We start from the raw sequence: 20232 nt of genomic DNA, 5'->3' as shown, positions 1-20232 counted from the left end.
GAACGTGAACGTAGCATTAGCCCTTTAGTCCAGGGGTGTCAAACTCATTTTGGGCCGCGGGCCGAATTTCGACGCTCAGGCTGGGTCACGGGCCGAACATAGCGTAAAATATAAGAAATAGCTTTATATAGCCTATGTTGTTTTTGAAGCAATTACTGGATCAATTAAAAGAAATTACAAAACTTTTGTTCTCATAAACTGAAATGTATTTGGAAAAACAAGTGTAATTTCACCAACACTGTGCTTCAGTTTATTTGCATTACTACTTCACAGTTGATTTACAGAGATAAACATTTAGTCAGAGGTATTCAGAACTGAAAAATATTGTATTTGACTTTAAAGCAAAATTGACTTGTACTAACTAACATTTCCACATCTGTGTAGTTCTCTGTTCACCTGAACTGACACACCACAAAATACAAACGTGGAGCGTTTAAGTAAGGAGGTTAAGTTATGAGCCACAGTGTTCCATCAAACCAAACTCTTTTGTCAAATCATGGGCCAAATATTATGTACAAAATAAAACAATAAAAAATATAAGAAATACATAGCCTTTTTTACAGTCTAGTAATAGCTGTGGAGACTGTTGCACAAATCCAGTCCATATTCATGCAGCATCAGGAACAGGAACATGGACTTTTGATGTGATTTCTGATATTAAATGTTGATATCACAGACATGTTTCTGCTCAAACTCAATATGAGCTCGCTATTTCCATAGTTTAAGCTGATCTTAGTGACAAATGATTCATGTAGTGACTCAAATGAGGTCATTGTGTTTGTGTTCACAGTCACATTAGTGTGGACACAGTCATGTTCATACTTTATTACACTCTGACCTGTGTTTTTACCTGTGGCTCCTGGTCTGTCCAGGTTTGTAGAGGTTTGGATGTTGGACTTTTAGCACAGCTCTAACATCCACAGAACCGTCTCCTTTCTTTCTTCCACGTGCTTCCCAAACCGCACGTATCTGTCCTCGCTCAGACCTCTGCTCTGAGGTGCATAAGTGCTGTAAAGTGCGCAAACGAGCATCTTACTTCTCTCAGCACTTCTCCCTCGGCAGCACACACGGCAGTGAAGAGCCGCGCGGGGGAGGGGCGGCCACCAGCGGCATTGTGGGACGTGTTTTAGCTATAAAAACGGTTACGGATGTAACTACGGTTCTATGAACGGAAAGAAGAACATTTTTTAAATATGAATTTGAAATGTTCGGTGGGCCGGATTAAAACGTCTGGCGGGCCGGTTGCGGCCCGCGGGCCGTATGTTTGACACCCCTGCTTTAGTCTCTGTGATGTGGTTCTCTCTGACAGTCTGGATCTCTGTGTCCAGGTAAAGTGCGGTGGCAGGAGTTTGATCAGGACTTGTACGTCGGAGCCACAGTGGTCCGACCAGGACAGGACCCCTACGCGAGAAACAAGTTCAACCAAGTAGAAAGTGACAAACTGCGCATGGACAGAGCAGTGCCTGACACGCGGCACGACCAGTGAGTATGACGTTCACCTTTACAAGCCTGAATAGCGACATTACAGCACTAAAGCATGAGGCTTTCTATTTATAATTCTCTCCATTTGATGCTTGGGTGCATGTGCTCTTTGATTGTCTGTCAATCGGTGTAATTAGTGCTCCAGTGGATAAGATCTCTTGGAAACACCCCCCATTGTTGTCTATCAGATGAAAACCAGGAAGTCACCCACAGAGTAGTACATTGTCTGCTCTATTCATAACTCAAACTGCTTGTTGTGCATCCGGATAGTTCTGCCAGTCTAACGAATGAGCCTTGAAGTTGGTGATCTCTAAAGCGTTGGCTTTCTTCAAAGGTTGACTTCCAGGCAACATGCTCCAATCCCACAAGTTTTATTCATGTCAGATGTTTGAGTACAGTTGGCCTTTTCTTATATCTACTATCTTTCTTATATGTGCTATTTATATTTTTACATCTAATTTTCACAAGAATTTTGACGATATTGATCCATTCACTGTGGTAAAGGTCAGGTGACACATTTATTCATTCATTCACTGACGAGGCAAGGGGGCTGAAGTGTCTTGTATGCATTGCCGATGCCTGGTTTTAACCGCTTAACCTTTAGATTTGTGGGTGAATCCACGATCACTGGCTGTGTTTACATGCACACCAAGAATCTGATGTCTGGAGTCTCTGGAGATTATTTAAATGTCACATAAACAGTTACAGTTGATGTGAGTAATCTGATCTGAGGAAAATGTAGCAAAAAAGAGAAAATGTTAAAGATGAAAAGAGTAATTTTAAAGTCAATTGTACTTTGTCTTACAAATATTTTGTTACAAAAAAATAGCTTTTTATTTATTATGCTTCGGCGGTCAAACTTCACCTGACCGTGACCTGACTTGTGTGACGTGGCTTCTTATCAGCTGTTGTAAGAATTTAAATTATATCCAAAAATAATCAAAATCAATTTTTAAAAATAAATGTTCTAAATGTAATATGACAGTTCTAAAAAGGCATTGATTACATGTGTCACCAGGTGTTTCTGATGATCAGACTTGTACATGTAAACACCCCAAAATCAGATCAATTTATTGGGTTTTCAGATTTTTTCAGATTTTTCATAAATGTACCCACTGTGTCACCATTAGATTTTCTCACCTTTTTATGTAGAAAATTCTTTCATAGCACGTGTTGGTTGGGAGAAGGGCATCTGGCATAAAAATGTGCCATGGTTATTAATTGAGGCATGAATATACAGTAGAAGACAAGAATATCTACAAACACGTCCCACTTACACCAAAGAGCTTTTTTCCTCTATTTATTTTAAACAATACATTTCATGCATTTATAACATTTACTTGTTCTTAATGTTGCATTGTGCAGTAGTAGCTTAAAATGTACCGTGCATCTTATTAATTGGGAAGCTACCTTTTGCCAACTGGCTTATTAGTAGAACTTTTGGCACCTGATTTTGGCAGACCTTCACGTCTGGTGAAAGAAACCGCTGAAGAATGATTGAAGAGTCTAATGTAACAAACACAACTGCTTTAGAGGAAAATTAAATCTGTTAAGTGACTCATTGATTTGACATCTCACCACAATAACACTATTATTGTTATTACTCCTGCATTAGAGGACTGACGTTCAGAGATGGTCTTTGTAAATGTAGTGGCCGTCTGAGCTGATTTATTGACCTGACTGCAGAGGCATTAGTCCACCAAAAGAGAAGTATTGATTTTGCATTGATGTGTCATTTAGGCCGTAGTGATGGAAAGAGTAGAAGAACACAGAGTTTTTAGGTCCAATGCAAGTGTGTAGTACAGCTACCAATCCTCTTTGCTGAATACTGTTCTGTGGTGGAGTTTAAAGGTCTCTGCAACCACTACTCAAGCTTCATTGAAGCTTGGCAGTCCTTTTTTATGCATACACTTTGTGTTTGATGGTAAGGAAAAAAGCTTGATGCTCAATACAGAAAGAGAATGTTAACAAAACATTTTTGACAATGTAATATAATTTTCAAATAATGACCTTTTTGATATTACCATTTGGTCAGAGAATAGTTTTAATTTGTTCGGATCTATAGTATATTTTATTCTGTAAATGCCCAATTTTTTCCCGTTTATTAGGGCTGCACAATATCTTGTAATCGAAACCAAAATAGAAGTTTAAGTTGATGCAAGTATCAAATCGAAAAGCCTGCAATTATTTAGATAATAGAATGTCAGCAACAACAAACAAAATATCATGTTGTTTTATTTAAGATAAGATAAGATATTCCTTTATTGTCCCACATGGGGAAATTTAGATTAAAGATTGTGCACTCTGAACAGAATCTTAGTTTTTAAATGTATATCACAAATTTAAATGTAAATTATTTTTTTCCCAAAATTATGCAGCTCTACGGTTTTTGTTTGTTTTTTAAGTATTGATACATGTTCAAATTAGTAGTTTAGATTCTAGTTTTGTTGTGGATTAGTAAATGGGTATTGATACTTTTAATAACACCAGCACAAGCCCAACCGTACTATTTTTTTATCCAGTTTTGTGTTCACAAATGCAACATTCCACAGTCATTTTTCCAACTTCATGTTTGTGTTTTTCCATGTTTAGTTGCAGACATAAACAGTGGAAAACTGACTTGCCAGCTTCCAGTGTTGTCATCACCTTCCACAACGAGGCACGCTCTGCTCTGCTGCGGACTGTGGTCAGGTGGGCTTCAAACACATTTTGAAATAAAATTTTTTGCTGTCCACTTTAAAAAAAAAAAATTGAAATGTTTACTTCATATTTAGTGTCCTGAATAAAAGCCCATCCCATTTGGTCAAAGAGATCATTTTAGTGGATGATTACAGTGACAACCGTAAGTAAAATTATTTAAACATAAGTAGCTGTATATAAAAGATTTTGTAACTCTCAAGCTGTCAAAAACGACTTGTTTTCACATTCATACTTTATTTTTAGCTGAAGATGGAGCACTGCTGGGCAAGATTGAGAAAGTGCGTATATTGAGGAACGACCGCAGAGAAGGTAATTGGCCAAAGACAAAAGAAAACAATCTGTTTTTGATTCAATAACATCACGTTTTATTGAGTTTCCTCCTTTGACTGAAATAACTTGCTTGTCTGTTTCAGGGTTGATGCGTTCCAGGGTACGAGGAGCAGACGCTGCCACCGCCCCAGTGCTCACGTTCCTGGACTCTCACTGTGAATGTAACGACCACTGGTTAGAGCCGCTGCTGGAGAGAGTGGCTGAGGTACAAGAAATAACACAACTGTAGCATTACGCTGCATAATCATTGTGCTTAAAGGTGCACTATGGAACCTCTCTGTCACCTACTTATGTTTTAAAATGTATTTTATTGTTCTTTGTTATGCACCCTTGGGTTCAAAGAAAGGCATGTAAAAACAAAATGTATTATGGCATTAAACACATCCTGATTTAATTAAATTATAGGGATTTGTATTGCTGAAAAATGCCTTGGAAAAACACATTCTTACTGTAATTGGGCGCTCGCTCTCTACAGATCTGACCTGTAACTTGGCTTGATGACGTACAGTAACCTGCTTGTTTCCACAGAGAAGTTTAATGTCCTATAGTGAAACATTCCAGGAAAAGCATTAACCTCTCAATGGAGACAAGCAGGTGTCAGACTCTCCACCTGAAAAGTTACACTATGCAACTTTTAAATCATAGATGAATAAGAACTACTACGTTCCATTTTATAATTTACACAAACTTATTTCATTTTTGGTTGTTCTTTGCAGGATAAAACTCGAGTAGTTTCTCCTATCATAGATGTCATCAACATGGACAATTTCCAGTACGTTGGAGCCTCTGCAGATCTAAAAGGAGGTACAGAAGATATTTTGAACTGTGAAGCCCCAAACAAAATCCTAAACGATATTATTGGGAGATTCTTTCATGTTTTTGCTACAACCTTGCAAGCGGTCATCTGATTTCTTTTTTTGTTTGTAGGATTTGACTGGAATTTGGTCTTTAAATGGGACTACATGACACTGGAGCAGAGAAGGGCACGGCAAGGCAATCCCATCGCCCCAATAAAGTATGTCGCTGGATACTTTTCTCTCAGAACCAAATGAAATATGCACTTTTAAGCAGATGCTGATCTTCTTCTCCTCTCTGCTTCTCTCCAGGACTCCTATGATAGCGGGAGGTCTCTTTGTCATGGATAAAGACTACTTTGAGCTACTGGGGAAGTATGACATGATGATGGATGTCTGGGGAGGAGAGAACTTAGGTGAGTGATACTGCTGCGCACACACAAGCGGATCACGTTAGTGCCGTGAACAACAAAGGTTTAAATAGACTGGTGTGAATGAGAGAAGTGCGTCAAAGTGTCAGGCAGAGAAGAAAAGAAGCGATGATCGGCGTTTATTATCAGCGTGGTAATGTGTTCCATTTGCCGATTCCATTCATTTTCTATTGTTAAACTCTTTACTTTTAGCTCACCCCACAATTTTCGCTGGCTTCAGAAATCTCAACAGTCTTTTCTAGTAGCACTGGACAATCTGTCTTAATGTATTTTATTCAAGTACATGTCTTGGTTGCGTTGAAAAGGAAAATAGCATCTGGCATTATATTGTGCTCATTATATATAATCAAACAAGCATTGCAGAGTATAGAAGTAGATCAACACAAATGACTTGTAAATGTGATGATCTTTTTGGCACTCAGGGCAAGTAATAATGTGCAATCACAACAATCAGAGTAACAACTGTCTCCCTTGTGTTTTCTTGCATTTCAACAATCATTGTCAATAAACAGATGAGTCAATGATTCATGAAAAAAAAAAAAAAAACTCCTCGCTGCACTTGCCTCTGTAGAAACAAAATGATGAACATAGGGATACAACAATATCATATCTCGGTGTTAACAATTGTTTGAGAAGAAACATCTTTTGTATGATTATTGATCCTTTTTGACACCACAACCAAGATGTAGTGAAATCCTTGATTCATTTTCATTGTTTGATGGATTACCATTCCTCTAGTATGTGAACAGCTTTATGACCATTTACATTTTTTGGATGATAGATTGACTTTTTGCTTCTAAAATGGTAATTACTATTATTTTAGTTCCTACAGTTATATTGTACCCTAGATAATCATGATTATGTATTAACGGAATAGTCTTGACATCCCTGGATAGAAAGTATAATCATATCTATAGGCTTTGGATTAGCAGTAGTACTACCTGGATGGATGCGTTTGACAAAGGATTATTTGTAATCAATAAGGAAACTCATTAAGTTTGTTTGTTTCAGAGATCTCATTTCGAGTGTGGCAGTGCGGTGGAAGCCTGGATATCATTCCCTGCAGCCGAGTGGGCCATGTCTTCAGAAAGCAGCATCCATACACATTTCCAGGAGGTAGTGGCACTGTGTTTGCAAGGTAACGACAACACAAAGAAACTACCGTAATGTAAATATGCACAATAGAGGATTTACAAATCAGCCTCAACATCCTGTCCATCGACATGTCTAATGAACTGCTGCCACCTGCCAGTAATACAAACAACTTAATCTCATCATTATCCTAATTAGGGACATGAACAATAGTTATTTATCTTAGTAGTCCAGTCTGTGCATTTTTAAATTGGCCTCACAAATATTATGCATTATTAAGTAACTTTTCTGGTAGAGCTTGAAACTTTGAAGATGTTACTGTTTTAGGCATTAGGCATATCTTACATTATTATATAGTGGACTCTGATGAGCTTAATACTATACTGGGGAACATTCAAGGCAAAGCAATGTTTTTAAATGTTCCTTTTTTATTATTGCTCATGCCATTTAATTTTGTTAGTTCTATGTTCAGAAAAACAAACACAATTAACTTGAGTTAATAAATAAAAGTGCATTGTCATTATTGGCATAAACAAATGAAACAGAAAGAAGATACATCTTATTCTTATATCTTATACTAGTTTGAGAATGACTTTGAAAGTCGAAACATCTTTTTCAAAAAACAGATTAAATTGTTTTTCTTTTATTTCTGTGGTCGTGTCTTCGACCTTAGTTTATTGATTGTTGTCTAAAGCTTGTCATATAAATACTAGCTAAATTGCGGTAATGAAGACATTTTGCCTAAGGACTGATGCAGATCATTCATTAGTCATTTATGTCATCGCTCTGAGATTTGGTAATTGATTCCAGCAAAATGGAGACAATTGAGACTTAATTAGGCCACAAATTTATGACGATGGATGTTTCTGCAGATTTATGGCATGTAATCATAAGCATAAAACATGAGACGATTAGAATCCGTGCTTTGAAATACTCAACCACCACCGTGGATCGGTGCCCAGCAAAGCCCTGCGCGCCAAATGAAGGCATTATGATGGATCTTCAGACGTCAGACTAGAGCCTCTCATGGAAATGCCAAGACGTATTGTCTATGGAACTAAATTTAAATGAGATTTAGAAGTGCGAGTGAAATAAATGCTCTTTTACATTGCCTTCAGACAGAGAAAACTGACTAAAAGTGAACAGTCAGAGTCATTCCCTGGGGGCTGTTGGCAGGGACCCCAGGGAGCCATTCCGCCTTAATGCTTTTTGTAATGATTCTACTGAGAGCTGAACTTTCAAACTTTTTTATGGTTTACCTTAAAAAATCTTCAAGGAGCCATGTGAACTTTTTAGTAGGACTGCAGCAAAAAATATTCATCGTCGTTTTCTGGATTTTACAGACTTTGAAAAACATTTTGATTACAAAGACTGTGGCGTTATAAAGTCGAAATGTCAAAAAGAACAAACAAATTCTGATGATCGTAAATGATGCACTTTATTTGTAAATATTCTCTATCTAGGAGCTTTCATATTTCTACTTTTTAGTTGGTTGATATTTTAAATTGTTACATATCTATTTGGTATGTATTTAAATGTCTCAGTGTGCAAAATAAATGATAATTTAACTAATCCACTGATCAAAAAAATAATTTCTGTCTAAAATAATTGTTGGTTGCCTTTTAAGTGACTTTAAATGACACTTGGTTGTTCCTTTGTTACAGTTCAATTGATATCCTGTTTGCTTTGTGGGATAGTAGTTATATACAAACATACACACTATTGAAACTAATTGTACTGTTGCATCCTGTTTTAAAATTAATTAATTAGTCACAACAAGACGGTTAACGTTTTTTTTGTTTCTTCTGTCAGGAACACAAGAAGAGCGGCCGAGGTGTGGATGGATGAATTCAAAAACTTCTACTACGCTGCCGTTCCTTCTGCCAGAAATGTCCCTTATGGAAAGTAAGCACCGGCTCTTTTCCTGCAAACTAAATCTAAGCACATAATTTACAAGTGGAGAAGTAAATTGAGTTGAATGTACACCTGTAATATTCCAGCTGTAACTTCTACAAAAATAACACAAATATTACTTTTAATTCATCGATAGTGAAACTGCCGTCTCAGTTTGCCACATCTCCCTCTAGTGTCAGACACGAATAAAACATGTTTACAATTCTTTACATCTGGCTTCAACAAGACATTGTTATTTACAGTTATAACCATAGGGAAATAAATAATTCATTGCTGTCTTGCAGCATACAGAGTCGCCTGGAGATGAAAAAGAGATTAGGCTGCCAACCCTTCAAGTGGTATCTGGAGAATGTGTACCCTGAACTACGGTAGGAGCTTTTAAAAATGGCACAGTTAACCTACAAAGCACTGAATGACATTAAATTTCTATATAGTTTTTATTTTATTTTAACAAGTATTTTCTCGTGCTTTGGGGTCAATTGCTGTGCACCATATTGAGAGGGGAATGACATATTTTTTTTGTTTTTTTGTTGAAGCTTTCTTAATAGATATCTGTCTTCAGGGTCCCAGATCATCAGGACATTGCTTTTGGAGCGTTGCAGCAGGGAGGAAACTGTCTGGACACGCTCGGTCACTTCGCAGACGGAGTTGTGGGCGTTTACGAGTGCCACAACGCAGGGGGCAATCAGGTAAATTCGATTTTCCCCAACTCGCACATCCGTTTTCATGGATGGTCGCTCTGTTAGTGAAAGTATTCTATCAGTTATTATTGTATTGCATTGTTGAGTATGGTATTTGATTTTGAGGAGGTGCTGCCTGATGGTGTAGTGACCAAGTGTCAGTGAAAGTAATGGGTAGTATGCATTCTTCTGGTTCATGCGTTTAGTCCTGTCCATAACGATTTTATTGCTGTATTTAATATTGTTCAGCCCACCCTTTAGTGCAAATGTTGCATAAAATTATGATCTGATTATTTGTCATCTATTCTCCAAACATTATTGAGGAAAGTCTTACACACTTGACTGGAAGCTTGGTGCACGGTGCTGTCACAAAGACATTCAATTCTAACATGTGTTTTGTTCAGGAATGGGCTCTGACCAAGGACAAATCTGTCAAACACATGGACCTGTGTTTGACTGTGGTGGACAGAACTGCGAGCTCCTTAATCAAGCTCCAAGGATGTCGAGAGAATGACAGCCGACAGGTAACGCCTCAGAGCAATTCGAACAACATTTTAAATCACAATACAATACAATAATCGTTCATTCTTTGTCTAGAAATGGGAGCAGATTGAGTCCAACTCGAAGCTTCGTCACGTAGGCAGTAACCTGTGCTTGGACAGCCGCAGCGCGAGGATGGGAGGTCTCACTGTTGAGGTCTGCGGGCCAAGCCTCAACCAACAGTGGAAGTTCACTCTGAATTTACAGTCGTAGGGGGCAAAGAGAATGTATCGATTTCACAGAGAAAACTGGACAGTGATGCCAGCAGAATGAAGAGGGATAAAGACTCAATGTGAAAGTCTTGAACTGTTGACTCTTTCACCTCCTCGTGGGTGAGACTGAGGTAGAGCACCTCTGAACACCCCAGCCCTCCCAAAGGGCCCTGGGAGCCTACAGGAGGACTAATAATGGGATCATGGATAAACGTGACGTGAAGACAATGATGTGGACAATGAAGATGCTTGCCGTCCAAACTACATACCTCAGTGTCTTCATAGGTGGTTGAAAAGAAAATTCAGTAAATATTTAGTTTTTACTTTTTTTTTATTTTTTCAAGAAATGAGGACTATGTTTTTACTTTATTATTTCATGCTAGTACAAAATAATTGTTTTCTAATTTCATAAAAATAGTTTAGAAATAATTATTTCTGTTAATTACACAATCATGACTAGAGTCCCTCTGTGGGAGTGAGTTGGCCGGCCCTCAGCGTGGGCCCAAAGTCGGTACTGGACAGGTGTCTCCAAAACGAGAAAGCATCTTGATTTTGTTTCTTCTGATGTCCGACTGTGGCACTGGCTACTACAGTAACATTGTCATAATTTAATTGAAAGTAGGGATGCCAAGATTATGTTTGGTCAATCGATAATTTAAGTAGAAAAATTAAGTTTCCAAATCAATGTTCCAAAAACTTAAGTGAATTGCCTTTTTATCTGGCTGTTTATGTCAAATTAAGCGCTGGTCACATACTAAATGAATGGTATTTGATGAATGTTGGTAATGAAAGAAAATTAAAGATTCCACAATTGCTAAGTCAATAATCATGAATAATGGGGAAATTGTGATGTTCATTTTCACAAAAATTGCAACACTAACATTTTAAATCAGTTTTGTTTGTTCACTCTTACTATAAACAAACCAAATTAAAAACAGTTGGTTTAGGATTCAAAGATAAGTTACATGCACCGACTGTCCCCCAAAAGTGCTTCTAGTAAAATATTTAAGAACAATAGCATTAAGAACAATAATTTTACCATAAATTAGATTCTTCAGCTGCTGTGGGTTGACTCAGTGGCTCGAGGCTGTGTTTGAAGATGAAAACACAAAGAAGTGCAAAGTAAAACCTTGCTTTCTTCAGCTTACAGTAAACTCTGTAAAGTCGGCATGCCTGTTTCCACTCCATGTCTTTTCATTGTTCCTGCTCAATGACCCATTTATTTGTAAAGTGAACCATACATGGTTTGTGCACTGGCTTTTTGCACACAATTGAACTTGTGTGGTCAACAACAGCATACTGTAATTTTATGGTTTGGTAATGCAAGGCCGGTTTGACATGACTTTGTTTCTTCTACTTTACAGCAAAAACATCTATGATCGACTGTTGAAGAGGTTTATTTTCAGGATTATTGTAAAAGAAGGCATGTGTCTGGAGCCATAATTGATAGAACATCTGTACATTGTTCTACTTAACTGTTTCTGAATTGGGCTAAACTCTTCTGACGAGGACAGTCTTGTTAGTTGCTGTCTGATGCTGGCTCAGGTTTAGTCGGCGTTTCTCTTACTTTTACCCAGGTCTTATGTAAACAAAGTGTCTCACATGGAGAATTTGATTCGAGCCTATCCTGTGACTTGATAGGTTTGCTCTGCTGCGTTTTGTGGCCGTAGTGAGACACATGAGGCGTTATGTTGCCATGATTAAACCTAAAAATGACCTTAAAGTGGGCCGCTGATAGCTGCGAGGTACTTAAAAACCCAAATGTATTACTGTGGAATCACGTACACTAGTAAAGTTTATTAATCTGGCTATGTCTTCTCAGCAGTTACATTAAATTCAGATGTGTTCATTTAAAGGCAGTAGGTTTTGTTTATTATGCTACCATTGCCATAGAAATTAACAATTCAAAACAAAATAATGGATTACTGAAGTCTTGGCAATATTCACTGTGAAAAACCATTAATTCATTTTAGGTTTGGTCTCAGAAAGAAAAAGGGGAAATGTTTTTGTCATTATTAACTTAAGGGAGATTGCTAATCAGAAATGATTATTTTTTGAGTAACTATGGCAAATACAGCTGTCTGCATATTTACCCCAAGTCTTATCTTTGGGAAAAGTATGTTTATTTAAAATGTATAAGAGTGACTGTAACAACTCGTTGAGGGCCACATTTTGATTAATTAATTAAATGTTTACATCTTTAAAAATGTGCCAAAGTTCTGTTTCTTTTGGGTTTGTTATTCTCCTGCAAAACTAATCTCTGTGCGTGTAACTGAACAAAACATTTTGTTTAGGGGAGTTTATTTTTTTAATGGACTGATTTTTAAGTCCACATGTTTTAAGCAGTTGTCATCCATTGCTCACCTCAGATTACCTATTTCAACTATCAAGGGGCTTCTTCACCATATGTTAATTCTTAGAAAGTTATAGACTGAGAAAATGTATTCTTAAGGAAAATCATGTACCCTCCGAGGCTAAATGGTGGAAAGGATATTAAACTAATGCGGTTAAGGGATGTGGCCTTGTTTATGGTGTCTAACATAAATAGATCTCACATGTTTATTTTTGTAGATATCCACATGTGTGTACATTATGTACATATATAAACACTGTGTACTCAGCTGCAGTTTCTAGTTTTATTGTCACATTGTACAGTGCTTCTAATTGTTCCATGTTTTATAGAAACTGCAGAAATGCAATTTTGAATGAGAAAATATGATTAACTTAAATAAATGCATTTATATTAAAAACAAACTGTATGTCATCTTATCTCTCACCTTCACCGCCAAAACAAAGACTTTTTGTTAACATGTTCATTTAAAAAGGGGCCCTAGGGCACAGTGTAACCTATTCATTATGAAGATCTCCCCAGTGGTAAGAGAATCACAACTGTGATGCCCTTTTCTATCTCTTGCTGTTCATATCCTGTCCACCAGGCGGCAGTGCACTAAAACAATGTACACATTGTGGGAGGAAGTGGCCTCGCCACAATCTTATTTTTGTGCTCGGCTCAGTGGATTAGAGGGGGCTCGGGGGTCTGCAGAACCGTAAAACTGGAAACGCCGTGAAGATGGAGGGAATCGAGGGGACAGAGAGGTTTGACAGCCCGGGGAAGGGCAGAGGCCTGCAGGCGCTGCGTCACTTCGCCGTGGGTGAGCTCGTCTTCGCCTGTCCTGCCTTTTCTTACGTGTTAACAGTGAATGAGAGAGGAGCACACTGTGAACACTGTTTCACCAGGTAATGCACGCTCTCTGAACAGCAGGACATACATAATTAATTTTACAAACATTTTATTTTAAATAATCGGTGTTTGCTTAGCAGTGCCTGCCTGATTTGTGTCATGTGGACTGAATGGGTCATTACACATGACTCTTCCACTGCAGCATTTGCCCTGCTCCTCACCCAGTTTAGCATTATATATGACAACTAATGTACCACGTGCTGTGTCCAGCACATTCATTCAAATTGGGAATGCTTCCTTTTTTACATCCGTTCAATCATACACTGTTCATCTGCACATGCTTCATGCTTTTGGAATGACACCACACAGATGAATATTAGGTGATTTAGGACATCTATAACATTCCTATGTGTACAAGACTTGATCTGATCTTTACAAATATGCAGTCCATCAACATATAGGATACACTGTTAACCCTCTGACCCAAGCCTGTATAATTAATGTTTTGGCTTAGTAGCCTTGCATTGTCTCTTATTATAAGCTTTAATTCACGTTTAAATGTGCACGTTCACTTGTGCCCAGTGGGTTTGTAGAGCAGTGAAAGGTTAGACTTCTAAAAATAGTGCTCCATGTGTCTAAGCAGTTACAGTGTGTACTTTATGTTCTGTTTTTGTTGCCCTGCCCTTCATATCTAAATACCCTTTTATTTTTTTATGTTTAATTGGTCGATACTTAAACTCCTGTCTGTCTGATGCGGTGTTGGGAAGAGCGTGTTATATTACTGTGTATTGTAAATACATGACATTGGATTAAACGGCTTTAAATTTGTCATGCAGTTATTTATCACTAAATTAAAGCCACAAGAGCAATGTTTTCTTTTCTCTTATTCATGCAGTTTAGGCTGCAGACTACACGACAAGATCAAATCCTGCCATAATCCTTTGACTTTAAGAAAGTAAATAATGACATGTATTAGAAAAGTATTGTATTTGCTCCCCAATGAGTCTCATACACACCCTGTTAGTTTGGATCCGCCGCTGTTACGTGATTTCGGTGAATGTGTTTAGACATTTCCCAACACATTCCTGATAGTATGTCATGATGTCAAAATGTATTTGTATTATTACAGGAAAGAGGACCTTTCCAAGTGTGGAAAATGCAAACAAGCATTTTACTGCAATGTTGACTGCCAGGTAAATTTCTTCCTTCACAAACCCCGTCAATATTAAATCATCAGTAATCTCCACATTTCCAGCAATCTGTTTTTTAATGAACATGTTTCATGTTAAGTTGTTGCCTCTGGAACGGACCACATTTAGCTGGGTGAAAAAACATTTAGGCTGTTGCTATGACAATGCGGCCCATCCGACCTTTGTCTAGTTTTGTTTACACCTCTCATTAAACGCCAACATAGTACTGAAAAGCTCTGTGGTGGTGGAACTATTCACACTAATGAAGCACAACATTTTTGTGTTATTACTTTGTAATTATAATTGATGTTCATTGTTAATTTGATAATTTCTTAGAGAGCGGATTGGCCATTGCATAAAATGGAGTGTCTCGCCATGTGTGCCTATGGTGAAAACTGGTGTCCATCAGAAACCGTTCGATTAGTAGCAAGAATTATCCAAAAACAGGTGTGTAATTAAAATATAGATGCAAATGTTGCTATTATACTTTATACTGTTTTACCATGTTATTGTTTTGTTGATTTACAGAAAGTTACAACAGAGCCCACTCCTTCAGAAAAAGTCCTCCTGTTGAAGGAGTTTGAGTCTCGTAAGTAGGTCCACTGTATGTGTTGTTAAAAATGCATGCAGTTTTATTTTTATTAACGTGGGCTCGTTTCTAAAAGTAGCTTTTGCTGTAGCCTCCAGTCCTGATTCTGTCCAACACAGTTACGCCAATGTTAACACAATACACAAAATGAGATCCAGACAAATCACATACATATGTCTGTGCCCTAGATGAATTGTTTTAATGAAATTACATGAACAAATTCTTGCAAACCTCCCATCATAATTAAGTTGGTGTGTTTAAAGTTTCATTAGTCTGCAACAGCTGTGGCCATGGAACAATCCACTGGTGACATTTGTTCACAGACGTTTGTGAGCAGTTGCTGACCACTGCCACCGTCTGCGACATGACTGACACTGACACGTGCATTTAATTTGTCTGGATCTCATTTTGTGTTTTGTTAACATTTCAACCTAAAATGTTTGTTTCCTCAGATTTAGACAAAATGGACACTGAGAAAGACGAGATGAACCAGGCAGACATTGCAGCGTTGCATCATTTTTATTCCAAACACCTCCATGATCTTCCTGGTGAGCAGGCGCTCATTGAACTCTTTGCACAGGTAAACTTAATAGTGTCTTTTTGTTTTGTTTTCGGGTTTCAAAAGGTGTTTGTGTATTAAATTATATATTGTACACATTTGTAAATTCCAGGTTAATTGTAATGGTTTTACAATAGAAGATGAGGAGCTCTCACATTTGGGATCAGCCGTTTTTCCTGAGTACGTATGATTTTTCTTCCTATTAGGTTACCTATTGACTTCTAATAGATTCCTGGTTGCTTGAACTGATATATGTGAATGGCATCTGTCAAAAAGGTTATAATAAATGAGATTTGTCAATGCGGGAACCAGAAGTTGAAAACCATTTTCCAAAAAAAATATCAGAACTACTCTTGTTAACGGTGCAAGAAATTGAGTCAGTAGAACAGTGGCAGCCAAGTCTAAAATGTTAACCATTATCCAGTTATTAGATTATAAAGTATAGTAGAAAAAGGTTCAGTTGTAGTCATCTGGACTCAGTTTTAGAAAAACAAGACTCAGTTGTGTCCTCAGGGCTGTCCGGTCCCTGTATGACCGGAGCAGGAGATGTGTTCGCATTGCCGGCAGTAAGTCAGACCTGTTCCCAGTGCATGTTGGACTCTGCCAGGGCTGCCCTTTGTCACCGGTTCTGTTCATAATTTTTATGGACAGAATTTCTAGACGCAGTCAGGGGTCGGAGGACCACAGGATTCCATCTCTCCTGTTTGTAGACGATGTTGTCCTGATGGCTCCATCAAACCCGGACCTGCAACATGCACTGGGACGGTTTGCAGCCGAGTGTGAAGCAGCTGGGATGAGAATCAGCACCTCCAAATCCGAGGCCATGGTTCTCGACCGAAAAAAGGTGGCTTGCCCTCTCCAGGTGGGTGGGGTGTCCTTGCCCCAAGTGGAGGAGTTCAAGTATCTCGGGGTCTTGTTCACGAGTGAGGGAAGGATGGAGCGTGAGATCGACAGGCGGATTGGTGCAGCGGCTGCAGTGATGCAGTCGCTGCATCGGACCGTTGTGGTGAAGAGGGAGCTAAGCCGAAAGGCAAAGCTCTCGATTTACCGGTCGGTCTACGTTCCTACCCTCACCTATGGTCATGAGCTTTGGGTAGTGACCGAAAGGACAAGATCGCGGATACAAGCGGTCGAAATGAGTTTCCTCCGCCGTGTGGCTGGGCGCTCCCTTAGAGATAAGGTGAGGAGCTCGGCCACACGGGGGGAGCTCGGAGTAGAGCCGCTGCTCCTCCACGTCGAGAGGAGCCAGCTGAGGTGGCTCGGGCATCTGTTCCGGATGCCTCCTGGGCGCCTCCCTCGGGAGGTGTTTCAGGCATGTCCCACCGGGAAGAGGCCCCGGGGAAGACCCAGGACACGCTGGAGAGACTATGTCTGGCTATGTCAGGCTGGCCTGGGAACGCCTCGGGATCCCCCCGGAGGAGTTAGAGGAAGTGTCTGGGGAGGAGGAGGTCTGGGAGTCCCTGCTCAGACTGCTGCCCCCGCGACCCGGCCCCGGATAAAGCGGCAGAAGATGGATGGATGGATGGTCATTACAAAGAACATGTGGACATAAAAGGAATAAATTTGACATCAAAAGAAGTAGAACTTTCATGCACAATATGAATATATATATTTCTACTTTTATTATAAACTATTTTTCACATCACATTTTTTGCAAACTTTTTATTTCTTTATTTTTTTCCATTTTCCCTATTAGTACAAATAAGGGACATTTTTACAATATTGACTTATTTGATGTGTATCATTCTTCTTCCTTACAGTGTAGCACTTATGAATCACAGCTGTAGTCCTAATGTCATCGTCACCTATAAAGGCACTGTGGCTGAGGTTCGAGCAGTGAAGGAGATTGATCCTGGAGACGAGGTACATCATTAACCACCTGCCTTTCTGGATTACACCTTTTACATAAATGCTACTGCAGTTTACTGTATTTCATGTTTTTATTTCCTTCACAGATATTCAACAGTTACATAGACCTGCTCTACCCAACAGAGGACCGGAAAGAGCGGTTGTTAGACTCGTACTTCTTTTCATGTGAATGTACGGAGTGCATCACCAAGTCAAAGGTATGTTGAAATATCGATACTATCATAATAAAACTGTGTTATGTAAATATTCTGCTAAAGGAGTTTTTTTTGCGTTCTGACTTTGTGAAGGACAAAGCCAAAATGGCCATCAGAAAGTCAAGCACACGACCAGAGCCAGAGGAAATTCAATCTATGGTCCGTTACGCAAAGAATGTCATTGAAGAGTTCAGGAGAGCAAAGCACTACAAGAATATCCTTTTTTTGTAATCAAAGCTGTTGTGTAATTGAAGTCGGACTGGATTTTACCGCTTTTACCCTGGTGTGTCTTCTTTAACTCTCTGGCACCTCCGAGTGAGCTACTGGAGATGTGTCAACTCAGCCTGGAAAAGATGGGGTCCATATTTTCAGACACAAATGTTTACATGCTGCACATGATGTATCAGGCAATGGGAGTGTGTCTCTACATGCAGGACTGGGATGGAGCTATGAGCTATGGAGAGAAGATTGTTCACCCATACAGGTAAAACAGGGGGAAAATATGAAGTTAAACGTGTGGGCAAAATGTGTTCTTAAATTATTCTTGTCCACAGTGTACACTATCCAGCCTACTCCCTTAATGTGGCGTCTATGTTTCTCAAATTGGGACGTCTTTATTTAGGACTAGAAAAGAAACCTCAGGGAGTGAAAGCTTTGAAAAAGGTAAACACTCATTTGTTTTATTTATGAGTAAATTACAGCATACCAATTGATACATTTTCTTTCCAGGCGCTGGCCATTATGGAAGTGGCTCACGGCAAAGATCACCATTATGTAGCTGAGGTCAAACGGGAAATTCAGGAGCAAAAGTGATGGAGAGGTGATGGGGCATGAAAGAAACTGAAAGGAGCACCGGCTTAGACAAAACGGAAGCAGCTGCATGGCCCCTGCTTTCACTGTACCTCACTCATTTTACATTTCGTCTTAATAGATTTGACTACAGTTTTTGTGGATATTCAAAATAACATATTTGCTTCATTGTGTATTCTATCTCCAATTTAATATACTGTTGCAAGTAAAAAATAAAAATAATTTAAAAAATCTGTTTTAAAGGATACACATTCAGAAGCCATTCTACAAAACAGTCTTGGCCAGATTTATGCCCTGTGTCAAGTCAATGCTCCGATGGACCCAATAATGGGGAATATGGAATATGAAGGGTTTCTTTGGGGAAGCTGGACAAAGGGCTCCCAATTTTCCAAACATTTTTGTTGTCAATCTTCTGATTTGAATTTCAACTGTGAAGAAATTGTTTGCATCATGTACTAAGTAGCAACCAACCGAGCAAAGCTTGTGTAGGAAAAACACAGTGACAACAGCCATGTTGTTTGAGTTGTCTTACAGTATTGTTTGTTGACTATTATATTTATTACATGTTAATCTGTTGCATTGATGGTCTTGAGTTATTGTTAAATGGGTTTGGAAGAAATCAACTATTTGTCTTTTCTTTTTTACTCTATTAATTATTTAGACAACTTTGTCAAAAAAAATACTTTGGACTTCTTAGGGAAAAGGGAAAAGCACAGTAGCTTTTGTCTGTGTTATGGAAAGTCTTGGTTTTAGTACTTGCTGGAACTTAACATTTCTGGGCCTATTTGTTTTTAAGTATTTTACAATTTACAGTAAACATTGGACATCAAATGGGCCTTATCAATTTACTAAATATATTATTGTAAGATCACTATCAAAATTAGAAAACACAGTTTTCTTTAAACCATTCTGTAATTTAAACTAATTTGAAGTTACCAGGTCGAATAATTGGTGTTGTGAGAATCATACAGTGAGTCATGTTTTTGAAGCTCTCACAAATTACTATCAATGGGGAATTATTAAACAGAAATAATGCTATGAAATATTATGTCACAATTAAAATATGCACTACACAGCAATGCAGAGAGTATGATCAATATTGTGTTTTTATTGTAGCATCACCAGAGACATTTTTTATTTTTATTTTTGGTGATCCCATCTGGCTGAAATACCCTGCATGCCTTACAACTATGAAAAGGTTTATCCAAAAACATTCAACTGACTGCAATTGTTTTTGTAATCGCTTATACATCAGCAAACTTCAGGCATGAATGTGTTCATTTAGGTTGGTTGCAATTCTTAAATTATATGTGTCAGTTTTCGTGTTGTTTAATTCAATAAAATACATAAATTACTTACACATATTTTTCTTCTTCTTTATTTTGTCCTGTGAACTTATTTAAGGATTTTATTTTATTGTCAGATTCATGCTTTTAACTTTGGCACAGATGCGCCGGTAGGGGAAGCTGTAGAGCCAAGTCAGTTGGATGGTCATAACCAATCAAGCGCGGCTCACAGCTTACGTCACACAGATCAACCAATCACAGTTGAAGAAAGTTCCTCGCGGTTCTTCCTCCCAAATTTGAATTTCACTCACACGAGAACCATAGATCCAAACAGAGGAGCATCGCGCCCAAAAGTGAGTAATACTGTTCTACTCAACGG

The 20232-nt window shown here is 38.5% G+C and overlaps 2 protein-coding genes across 2 annotated transcripts in view; both read left to right on the top strand.

Annotated features, from left to right (window-relative positions):
• Positions 1-12929, top strand: part of galnt2 (UDP-N-acetyl-alpha-D-galactosamine:polypeptide N-acetylgalactosaminyltransferase 2) — a 34261-nt gene extending 21332 nt beyond the window's left edge. The window contains exons 3-16 of the mRNA XM_072464890.1: positions 1329-1482; positions 4075-4173; positions 4257-4324; positions 4426-4491; positions 4596-4717; positions 5229-5316; positions 5440-5527; positions 5619-5722; positions 6749-6875; positions 8642-8734; positions 9028-9111; positions 9306-9432; positions 9828-9947; positions 10021-12929. Coding sequence (XP_072320991.1) covers positions 1329-1482; positions 4075-4173; positions 4257-4324; positions 4426-4491; positions 4596-4717; positions 5229-5316; positions 5440-5527; positions 5619-5722; positions 6749-6875; positions 8642-8734; positions 9028-9111; positions 9306-9432; positions 9828-9947; positions 10021-10176 — 1496 coding nt within the window. The 3' untranslated portion in view covers positions 10177-12929. The remainder of the gene's footprint in view (positions 1-1328; positions 1483-4074; positions 4174-4256; positions 4325-4425; positions 4492-4595; positions 4718-5228; positions 5317-5439; positions 5528-5618; positions 5723-6748; positions 6876-8641; positions 8735-9027; positions 9112-9305; positions 9433-9827; positions 9948-10020) is intronic.
• A 186-nt stretch (positions 12930-13115) lies between these two features.
• smyd2a (SET and MYND domain containing 2a) lies at positions 13116-19925 on the top strand. Its single transcript, XM_072465091.1, has 12 exons — positions 13116-13412; positions 14486-14549; positions 14883-14993; positions 15075-15135; positions 15588-15715; positions 15807-15874; positions 17455-17557; positions 17650-17760; positions 17851-17971; positions 18067-18241; positions 18312-18420; positions 18487-19925. The coding sequence occupies exons 1-12, from the start codon at positions 13246-13248 to the stop codon at positions 18568-18570; spliced, it is 1302 nt and encodes a 433-aa protein (XP_072321192.1). The 5' UTR covers positions 13116-13245; the 3' UTR covers positions 18571-19925.
• The last annotated feature ends 307 nt before the right edge of the window (positions 19926-20232 follow it).

Source organism: Eucyclogobius newberryi, unplaced genomic scaffold (genome assembly GCF_026437365.1).
Source record: "Eucyclogobius newberryi isolate DKJ021-1_F unplaced genomic scaffold, fEucNew1.0.hap1 SCAF_5, whole genome shotgun sequence".
Lineage (NCBI taxonomy): Eukaryota > Metazoa > Chordata > Actinopteri > Gobiiformes > Gobiidae > Eucyclogobius > Eucyclogobius newberryi.
This window is presented reverse-complemented; position numbering and strand designations above follow the sequence as displayed.

What these genes read in the sequence shown, in the direction of transcription:
- smyd2a (XM_072465091.1), top strand. Translation starts at nt 13,246, where the DNA reads ATGGAGGGAATCGAGGGGACAGAGAGGTTTGACAGCCCGGGGAAGGGC. An exon ending in TCATTGAACTCTTTGCACAG is followed by an intron (nt 15,716 to 15,806) that starts GTAAACTTAATA and finishes TGTAAATTCCAG; the next exon opens with GTTAATTGTAATGGTTTTAC. An exon ending in GAGAGCAAAGCACTACAAGA is followed by an intron (nt 17,972 to 18,066) that starts ATATCCTTTTTT and finishes ACTCTCTGGCAC; the next exon opens with CTCCGAGTGAGCTACTGGAG.